General features: G+C 42.0%; 1 protein-coding gene and 1 pseudogene across 1 annotated transcript; one reads left to right on the top strand and one right to left on the bottom strand.

Moving 5' to 3' along the window:
- The first annotated feature begins 1,889 nt into the window (after window positions 1-1,889).
- On the top strand, window positions 1,890-3,063 carry LOC147892474 (uncharacterized). The gene is made up of 2 exons (XM_087387403.1): window positions 1,890-2,115; window positions 2,270-3,063. The coding sequence occupies exons 1-2, from the start codon at window positions 1,890-1,892 to the stop codon at window positions 3,061-3,063; spliced, it is 1,020 nt and encodes a 339-aa protein (XP_087243529.1).
- Window positions 3,064-9,147: 6,084 nt separating this feature from the next.
- On the bottom strand, window positions 9,148-10,317 carry LOC147892473 (uncharacterized; annotated as a pseudogene).
- Window positions 10,318-10,607: the final 290 nt, after the last annotated feature.

Here is a 10,607-nt window from a genome sequence, read left to right as displayed (position 1 = left end):
GATAACACACCTAGGAGTGTGTTTTTTTATGAATGTGCTTGATACTAAGGCAAAAATAGTATTTAATGCTCGATCGACCATGCAAAGCATATCCGATGGACATTATACTTTTCTTCCACGTCAACCTAGGTGGTATTGACTTGTTTACAAAGAGGTACACCCATCCAATAAGTACATGGTCGGATAACACACCTAAGAGCATGTTTTTTTATGGATGTGCATAACACTAGAAGCAAAATGGTGTGTATAATGCTAGATTGACAATGCAAAGCATATGCGATGGGCATAATACTTTGCTCGCACCTCAAACTAGGTGGAATTTACTTACATGCAAAGTGGCGCGCATATCCCGTAAGTGTTCGAATAATATTCTTATCTAGGACCGTGTTTTTTTATAGCTATGCATGATACTAAGGAAAAAAAGGTGTTTAATGCTTGATCGACAATGCAGAGCATATCCAATGGGCACAATAATTTTCACGCACCTCAATCCAGGTTGTATTGAATTTTGTGCAAAGAGGCATCCCCATCCGATAAGTACTTGTTCGAATAACACACCTACAACCATGTTTTTTTACGGTTGTGCATGACAGTGAGGCACAAACATTGTTTAATGCTTGATAGACCATGCAAATCATATCCCATGGGCACAATACTGTGCATGCACCACAACTTAGATTTTATTTAGTTTCATGTAAACTGGCATGCCCATAAGATAAGAACTTGATCAGATAACACACCTAGGAGCATGTTTTTTTACGAATGTGCATCACACTTAGGCAAAAACAAAACTTAATGCTTGATCGACAATGCAAATCATATCGGATGGGCACAATACTTGGAATGCATCCCAACATAGGTGGCATTGACTTTCTTACAAACTGGCACGCCCATCCCATAAGTACTTGTTCAGATAACACACCTGGGAGTGCGTTTTTTATGGTTGCACATAACAAAGTGGCATGCCCATCCCATAAGTACTTGTTCACAAAATGTTTTTTCTAATCGTGATGACTATGTGCAAAAGTAATCAAAGATGCATCGCAAATCAGCGCTGTGGTCATGATTGATGGAAACAGCCCACGACAGCTTGTTTGAAGCCTATGCGCCGGTTATTTTGACTGGTCGATCACTATATTCCGATTTCAGGTAAGAAAGTTATGGTTATTTCTTTTTGCTACCTGCTCCTACTAACAAACTGGCCATGCAAACTGGCCATGCACTGTAGCATTTCTATTTATTGGGACTTCAATCCGGTATTCATAGTATATTCAGAGTATTCGCACGTTGCTCATGCGGCCGACAGAGGTCGCTCATGGTTGTATATGTATAAAGGGCCTGCCTTTGTCTAATATTTCCGTAGCATGGCTTCCGATATACGGCTCGTTATAGCTTTGTTCTTTTCCCGATCTTTTGCTCGCCCAAGTTGCCCACGTCTCCGTAGATGCAGCAACAGTTCAGCCTACAATGCCTTTCACAAACGTTCGAATCTCCATCGATGCATTGCAATCCAAGCTTCCTACAAGCCATCTTGTAAATGGTGTTACAGCCAATCTCTTACGAGCACGAGACGGTGCCATTGCGCTTTTCGCGACCGTTTCCGCCAATGCAGCCCTACAGTGCAAGGCCCATTGCAAGGCTTTTAAGCATCCGCTGAACCTGCCAGTGATATCTAGGTTAACACGGACTTTAACATGGTGGCAACTTGCTAAACGCAAATTTTGACCCTGACCCGCCGAGGACGCCGGATAAGTTGCACACTGATAATTGTGGATCCAATGCTAATTTAATATTCGTGTTCCCTGCGGTACTGCAGTTTAAATGCTCACCGTTCAAAGCTCTCTCCGTGCATTTAGAAGTTCGAATAGGAAGGCTTCTGTTTTGCGGCAATGGCTCTACAACGTCTCTTGGCTGTAGCTCTCCTTTGTTTGATGGTCGCCACGCAAATGGAAGGCGGACTTGCGTTCGACCGCAAGTATTGTCCGCTTTGCCGTCGACTACCGTATCGCACCGTTGTTTGCAAATCCGACTGCCCGAAAACGCGTGAGCAGAATCCATTAAAGAAGATATGCAAGATCGACTGTACAGCATGCAGTTCTACGTGCGAGCCTAATGGTGAGCTCCCGCATTTCCCTCGATAGGTAGTGTTTCGGAATACGTTCTTTCACTGCAATTAGAGATCATCTGGCTGCATGTGATGTGATTGCTTCTCTAGATATTAACCATTGGCATGGCGCTGCTGTGCCTGTTCCTTGAGTTGATGCAAAAGATTGCCGTAAGCGGGGAGCCGTATGCGAGGACCCTCGTTTTGTAGGAGGAGACGGTGTTTATTTTTACTTCCACGGAAAAGCCAACGAAGACTTCTGCCTGGTGTCCGACAAGAAGGTGCACATAAACGGCCACTTCATCGGCAAGCGTCCTGAGGGTCGAATGAGAGACTTCACCTGGGTGCAGGGAGTGGGCATTCTCTACGGTTCGCACAAAGTCAAGATCAACGCCAAGAAGGTGGCGTTGTGGGATGATAGCATCGATCAAATGGAGGTGTCATACGATGGAATTCCCGTCATTCTAGCTAGCGAGAACGGGTCAAGCTGGAGATCCCCACACGGCGAACTCAAGGTAGTGCGAACGAAAGAGGTGAATGCGGTAGAGATGGAAGTGACAGGGTTGCTCAGAGTGTCGATCAACGTGAACTATGTGAGCGAAGAAGACAGCAAGGTGCACAAATACGGGATCACGGAGGAAGATTGCTTCGCGCATTTGGATTTGCAGTTCAGTTTCTACGATCTGTCGGCGGAAGTGGAAGGGGTGTTGGGCCAGACTTATGGTGCGAACTACAAGAGCCGAGTGAAAGTCGGGGTACCGATGCCCATCATGGGAGGCTACAACAAGTTCAAGAGCTCCTCCCTCTTTGCAGTGGACTGTGAGGTGGCTCGCTTCAATCCGTCTTTTGCTGCTGGTGCTGCTGCTGAGGATGAATACAACATGGATTCCGGCTTCGGGTTGATGCCCAGCACGAGCTGTACTAGCCGAGGCGAGAACGGCATCGTGTGCCGTCGCTGATCATCTATTACCCTAATGATCTCAAAAATGTCATCTATTCTGCAGCTAGCATTTGTATAAACAAATGCAAAATAATCTCCCACATAAAATTTCCATGCATTCATTATCATATTATTATATTTCAAAGTAGCAAAATCGTGCCCATTCTAAGCTGTCTATGGCTATTGAGAGATCATTAATTAATGGATATCCTCTCTATCTCTGCGGACAACTTTAATTGGCCCAAAATGATCCGGCAGGAAAGACCACCTATGCTTTTACTTATTAAGGTAATCTACCAACATATGAGAAATGCGATCAAAGAGTTCAAATAATACCTCATCACGTTGTTGAAGAAGAACACATGTATCACTTTCATTTGTCCGAAGTTTAGATGAGTCTCGGATCAAGAGCCAATGGCCTCTTTCTTGATTTCTAGCATTAGTTCTCATCCAAAAACCTTGAGAGAAATACCCTAAGCATCAAAACCTAAACTCTCAAAAGAACCCTCAATACAGTTCTTGTCGTGCTCTTCGTTATGAGCACTTAAACGCCTCGATCTGACTTTGGCTACCAGGCAACTTTTACACACACGGTAGTTTGTATAAGTACTAAATAGACATTATGTTCTTTCATTTTATGGATTAGCATTGTCAAAGGAGAACACACCTTTCCATATTGGGATAGAACCTTCTTATGCACCTGATTGTGAAGGAGATTCGTACTGTTTCAAATGTCAACATGGTCAAAGTGGAGCTAACCATCCTACAGGGACATGTTCACACTAGGCCTTTACAACAATCTCTACCAAACTGCTGCAAATATGTCTTTACATCATGGTTGAAGTGGAGGCTAACATCTTGCAAGGACATGTTCTTTTGTGTTTAGAATAGCTTTTTTCAATGTACAATAGCTCCAGTAGCAAAAATGGATTCCATACGGTTCTTGATATCACTAGCAACACTCAATAGATGGAATGTGTATTAGCTCAATATCAAGAATGCATTTCTATCTAGACGAGGAAGTCTACATGCAACAACCAGCAGGTCATGTTGAACCAAGAAAGGAGAATAAGGTTTGCCATCTCAAGAAAAAACTCTACTGCTTAAACCAAGCACCCAGAAGTTGGTACAGCAAAATCGATAGGTATTTTGCTGATCTAGGATACATGAAGTCCAATGCAGATCATACTCTCTACTACAAAGTTTAAGGGGAAGGCATTACTATTGCACTTTTGTACATAGATGACGTGATTGTGACCGAAAGCAAGGATAGCTTCATCAAAAAATTGAAACAAGACTTATCTACAGAGTTCGACATGAAAGATCTTGGACTTATGCAATAGTCTTGGAATTGAGTTTTGGAGAGATTCAGATAGCACATTCATGAATCAGCTCAAGTATGTTGATAGTCTCTTGAAGAAGTTTCATATGGCAGATTGCAAGATTGCAGCCACGAAACACAATGTCATTATGAGCATGACTCAGACAATATTGAAACAAAACAAAATGATGTCTAAAGTCTCACTCTTCTTTTGTTGAGAGTAGAGTCATCGCATAGTGGCACAGTAGGCTCGTTTCCCATTAGTATAATTGAAAGACCAATACAACAAGACTAACCGTGAGTAGAACAACACATCACAATATCTGAAAACTAAGAACATAGGAGCAACTTCAATCCTATTTGAGGAGGCACTTAAAGATAGCACCTAGATGCATGAGGGATCAAAGACTTTCTCCATAAATACCAAAGCCACACTCCCCACCGGTTAAATAGCTAAGGGATCCTACTCCACGGGCTACCTATAGAGACACACCACCTATTAAATAGCTATGAGATTCTACTCCACGAGCTACCCATAGAGACACACCATAAAACCAAGGACCCAGTACTATGATGAAAGGCCATAGGAGAACTCAGTAGTGCTTTCCCTAGGGGCTATCTTGCCTTAGATTGCTTCCTAAATGCTAGACACAATTAATTGTAGTCATCCTCTGTTGTCAAGAAGAGCCATTGATTTGTTTAATCCTTGGGATAGCATTTGATTTCTTAGATCTGTGATCCCAAAGTGCTGACAAATCCATGCTAGCCTTAATGATAAAAAAGCCATTTCTTAGTTGGCAGAGAAGAAATGCATTTCCTTGACCTAAATCCATGAGTCATGAATGCAAAGTTGGCAATGTAATGGTAAAAATGCCTCTAAACTTGCTGTGAGTGTTACTTGATGTTCATGTAGTTGTACCACTAAAGTTCGAACAAGGGCACCACAATTCAATATGATGCTTCTTCAAGTTCACCTAGGGTTTTATCAATCACTACAAAAGCATGAGATTAATTCGAGTCACTACTTGTAAAACTTCCTAAACATGAAAACGCACATTCGTTCTTGAGCAACTACTATTCATGAGATGGCCTCTTCTATAATTTCCAAACAAGAGATGTCAGGTTTAGTTCATAAGCACGTGAACCGTATAAATTATAAAAGATATCCACAAAAATTTGTGTACTCTCACCTAGTAAGAACTATTAAGTTTGAGATGCAACCTATGCCACAATGAAAGAAGGGCAAGAGTGTCCTCAAATTGAAATTAAACACGCATGAGCACATCTTTGGGTGTCTTGGAGTGGTCGACGAGGATGCTAAGATAGTACTAAGAAATGTTAGGGCTATATATAGCTTGCCCTAACTTGAACTAGGTCTCACCTATATATATGTAACTAGTGATCAAGATGAATCAGTCTTTGGGAGTCTATTCAGTGTGTCTATCATCTCTTCTTCTCTCTCAACATGGTATCAAAGCTACAAAGGTGTTGCTATTGTATGCTCACTGTAATGAAGAAAGACAAGAAGTAGTAGTTGTTGATTTGATTACATAGCGCTTTCAGGATCTCATCGCTTATCTTCTCTTGTCAATTTTGACATGTCTAACTTGATGTGGCTTTTTAGAGGTCTTCTGGTGCAAATTTGCGAAAGGTATCAGTGGCAAATGGATCATAGATCATTTGTAAACGTAGCTCTCATTGTGCTCTTCATTTTGAGCACTTAAACGCCCCAATCGGACTTTGGAGCAGAAAGTTATGTCAGTTTTTGTGACGACTACTTTTCTCTTGGTTTCGTGATTGGCACGCTCGTACTGCTTTTCGCCAATAATTTTGTGGCTTCGTGATAAAAGTATTGGTTTCATGATCAACATAATCGTAATGTTTTTTGCCAAAAATACCTCTGTTTTGTGACTGACAAGTTTTGCTTTTCTCCAAAAATATCGTGGTTTTGTGATCAACAAGCTCAAAGCGCTTTCATGGCATGCATGCTATTTTTAGTATACTCTCGTCTCACGTTCTATCCTTTTTTAGGGTATCTCAAGTTCTATATTTTCAGAGCGACCATTGTATTCTCGATCATTGATGTGAGCTCTAACAAACGTATTCTCCCAAAGTATGATGGCAACGTCTATAATCATCAACAGCTTTCTTGGTTGGAAAGTAAAGATGTTTTTGATACTTGAAGGTGATAATCTTTCAAATATTGTTCTTGGTGATCTCGTTTGTCCATCCCAACCTATTGATGCAACTCCAAATCATGCTCTTGTGACTCAAGGCTCTCTCTTTGAGCAATGGAGATCTGACTCTGCTGATTGGCGTTCTTGTGATAAAGCAGCTCGTCAGTATATTTTATCTGCTCTACATGATTCATGCAATATGGAATATCTCATTTCTACTTTTGAGAAGAAATCTGTCACAAAGATTCTTTATCTTCGTAATCTTTTGAGCACTCCGTACAAAGTTGGAGCTCCTATGACAACTCGTATTAGCTCATTAAAGAATATCCTACTGCTGGTGCACCTGTTCCACGAAATCAATTGGTGACCTTTCTTCTCAACACAGTCTAGGATCCATTATATGATAATAATGTTACCATCCTTTCCAACAAAAACGAGATTGATTTTGATCAAACATGTATTTCTTTGATTGAGTACACTCAACGATGCGAGTGTCATAAAGATCCTCATGACTCTGTCATGATAATGACGGATGATGCAGATTCAGAGACAGCTTGTGTTGCTCGCAAGCATCCTTTCTCCAAATATGGATGTGGTGGCCATCCGTATACAGGTGGCAATTCTTCTCATCTCAAATATCCTTAGAAACATTGTTCTTATTGTGATGAGCATGGTCATGTTATCCCTGATTGTTGGGCTTGGCAATATGATGAGGAACATGGTGTTACCACTAAGCAACCCCGCTTATCCAATAATTCTCCTTGTGAATATTGTGGTAGAAATCATCCATCCTTTCGGTGTTACAAGAGGCGTTATGATCGTGAACATACTCAAGTATATCCTGCTCAACAACAAGATGCCCATACGCATCAAGAGCCAAATCATATTTGTTCCGGTTCAGAGCCTAGCTACACTTTAGTGTGACTGTGAGGAGAAAGTGATATGTTTTTTGTCAATCTAACAACATGATCATTCATAGAACGTTCTTTCTTATTGTTTCAACTACTTGATCGCTAGGTTTTGAGTTAACATGCAAAAGTTATCAAAGATGCATTACAAATAAGCGTTATGGTCATGATTGATGAAAACAGACTGCATTGGCTTATTCGAAGCGTATGTGCCGATTATAATTATTTTGACTGGTTGGATCACTATATTCCAATTTTAGGTAAGAAAGTTATGATTATTTCTTTTAATTAGATTGTGTATATACGGTTTTATCGACCAATATATCGACACTTGCTTTTTTAAAATGGATATGTTTGTTAGAGCTATATATAGCTCGCCCTAACTTGAACTAGGTCTTACCTATATATGTGTAACTAGTGATCAATATGAATGAGTCTTTGGGAGTGTACTTGGTGTGTCTATCGTCTCTTCTTCTTCTCTCTCTTAACATGGTATCAAAGCAAATAAAATATATTTTGATGATGAGCTGCTTTATTACGAGAATGCCAATCGGTAGAGTCAGATCTCCATTGCTTAAAGAGAGGTCCTTGAGTCACAAGAGCATGATTCACACTTGCATCAAAGGGTTGGGATGGACAAACGAGATCACCAAGAACAATATTTGAAAGATTATCGCCTTCGAGTATCAATAACATCTTCACTTTCCAACCAGAAAAATCTTTTTCTTGAAACAGAGGAACAGATCGTTGGCTAGAAGGAAATCCGTTGATGATCATGCTTCGGGAGAATACGTGTGTCAAAGCTCACGTCAATGAGTGAGAATACAATGGTCGCTCTGAAAATATAGAGCTCGAGATACACCAAAAAAGGAAAGAACATGGGACAAGACTATGTTAGAAATAGCACACATGCGAAGAAAAGCACTCTGAGCTTGTTGATCACGAAATGACGATATTTTTGAAGAAAAGCAGAGCTTCTCGATCATGAAACGAAGATCTTTTTGGCAAAAAGCAATATGATTGTGCCGATCACGAAACCAATATGTTTATCACAAAGCCACGATATTCTTGGTGAAAAGCACTACCAGCGTGCTGACCACGAAACGAAGGAAAAAGTAGTCGGCACAAAAACTGACGTAACTTTTCGCTCCAAAGTCAGATCGAGGCGTTGAAGTGCTCAGAACGAAGAGCACGACAAGAACGATATTGAGGGTTCTTTTGAGAGTTTAGGTTTTGATGCTTAGGGTTTTCTCTCTCAAGGTTTTTGGATGAGAACTAATGCTAGAAATCAAGAAAGAGGCCATTGGCTCTTGATCAGAGACTCATCTAAACTTCAGACAAATGAAAGTGATACATGTGTTCTTCAACAACGTGATCAGGTATTATTTGAACTCTTTGATCGCATTTCTCACATGTTGGTAGATTACCTTAATAAGTAAAAGCATAGGTGGTCTTTCCTTCCGGATCATTTTGGGCCAATTAAAGTTGTCCGCAGAGATAGAGAGGATATCCATTAATTAATGATCTCTCAATAGCCATAGACAGCTTAGAATGGGCACGATTTTGCTACTTTGAAATATAATAATATGATAAAGAATGCATGAAAATTTTATGTGGGAGATTATTTTGCATTTGTTTATACAAATGCTAGCTGCAGAATAGATGACATTTTTTGAGATCATTAGGGTAATAGATGATCAGCGACGGCACACGATGCCGTTCTCGCCTCGGCTAGTACAGCTCGTGCTGGGCATCAACCCGAAGCCGGAATCCATGTTGTATTCATCCTCAGCAGCAGCACCAGCAGCAAAAGACGGATTGAAGCGAGCCACCTCACAGTCCACTGCAAAGAGGGAGGAGCTCTTGAACTTGTTGTAGCCTCCCATGATGGGCATCGGTACCCCGACTTTCACTCGGCTCTTGTAGTTCGCACCATAAGTCTGGCCCAACACCCCTTCCACTTCCGCCGACAGATCGTAGAAACTGAGCTGTAAATCCAAATGCGCGAAGCAATCTTCCTCCGTGATCCCGTATTTGTGCACCTTGCTGTCTTCTTCGCTCACATAGTTCACGTTGATCGACACTCTGAGCAACCCTGTCACTTCCATCTCTACCGCATTCACCTCTTTGGTTCGCACTACCTTGAGTTCGCCGTGTGGGGATCTCCAGCTTGACCCGTTCTCGCTAGCTAGAATGACGGGAATTCCATCGTATGACACCTCCATTTGATCGATGCTATCATCCCACAACGCCACCTTCTTGGCGTTGATCTTGACTTTGTGCGAACCGTAGAGAATGCCCACTCCCTGCACCCAGGTGAAGTCTCTCATTCGACCCTCAGGACGCTTGCCGATGAAGTGGCCGTTTATGTGCACCTTTCGGACACCAGGCAGAAGTCTTCGTTGGCTTTTCCGTGGAAGTAAAAATAAACACCGTCTCCTCCTACAAAACGAGGGTCCTCGCATACGGCTCCCCGCTTACGGCAATCTTTTGCATCAACGCAAGGAACAGGCACAGCAGCGCCATGCCAATGGTTAATATCTAGAGAAGCAATCACATCACATGCAGCCAGATGATCTCTAATTGCAGTGAAAGAACGTATTCCGAAACACTACCTTTCGAGGGAAATGCGGGAGCTCACCATTAGGCTCGCACGTAGAACTGCATGCTGTACAGTCGATCTTGCATATCTTCTTTAACGGATTCTGCTCACGCGTTTTCGGGCAGTCGGATTTGCAAACAACGGTGCGATACGGTAGTCGACGGCAAAGCGGGCAATACTTGCGGTCGAACGCAAGTCCGCCTTCCATTTGCGTGGCGACCATCAAACAAAGGAGAGCTACAGCCAAGAGACGTTGTAGAGCCATTGCCGCAAAACAGGAGCCTTCCTATTAGAACTTCTAAATGCACGGAGAGAGCTTTGAACGGTGAGCATTTAAACTGCAGTACCGCAGGGAACACGAATATTAAATTAGCATTGGATCCACAATTATCAGTGTGCAACTTATCCGGCGTCCTCGGCGGGTCAGGGTCAAAATTTGCGTTTAGCAAGTTGCCACCATGTTAAAGTCCGTGTTAACCTAGATATCACTGGCAGGTTCAGCGGATGTTTAAAAGCCTTGCAATGGGCCTTGCACTGTAGGGCTGCAATGGCGGA

The sequence above is a fragment of the Dipteris shenzhenensis genome, chromosome 16 (assembly GCF_047967505.1).
Source record: "Dipteris shenzhenensis isolate YYH24624 ecotype China chromosome 16, Dip_SZ_1.0, whole genome shotgun sequence".
NCBI lineage: Eukaryota > Viridiplantae > Streptophyta > Polypodiopsida > Gleicheniales > Dipteridaceae > Dipteris > Dipteris shenzhenensis.
The sequence above is the reverse complement of the archived record's forward strand: the minus strand, read 5'-3'. Positions and strand labels throughout refer to the sequence as shown.

Bases quoted from the DNA above. Each gene is read 5' to 3' on its own strand.
- LOC147892474 (XM_087387403.1), top strand. From the start codon at position 1,890: ATGGCTCTACAACGTCTCTTGGCTGTAGCTCTCCTTTGTTTGATGGTC. The intron at 2,116-2,269 runs GTGAGCTCCCGC...TTGATGCAAAAG, and splicing joins TTCTACGTGCGAGCCTAATG to ATTGCCGTAAGCGGGGAGCC.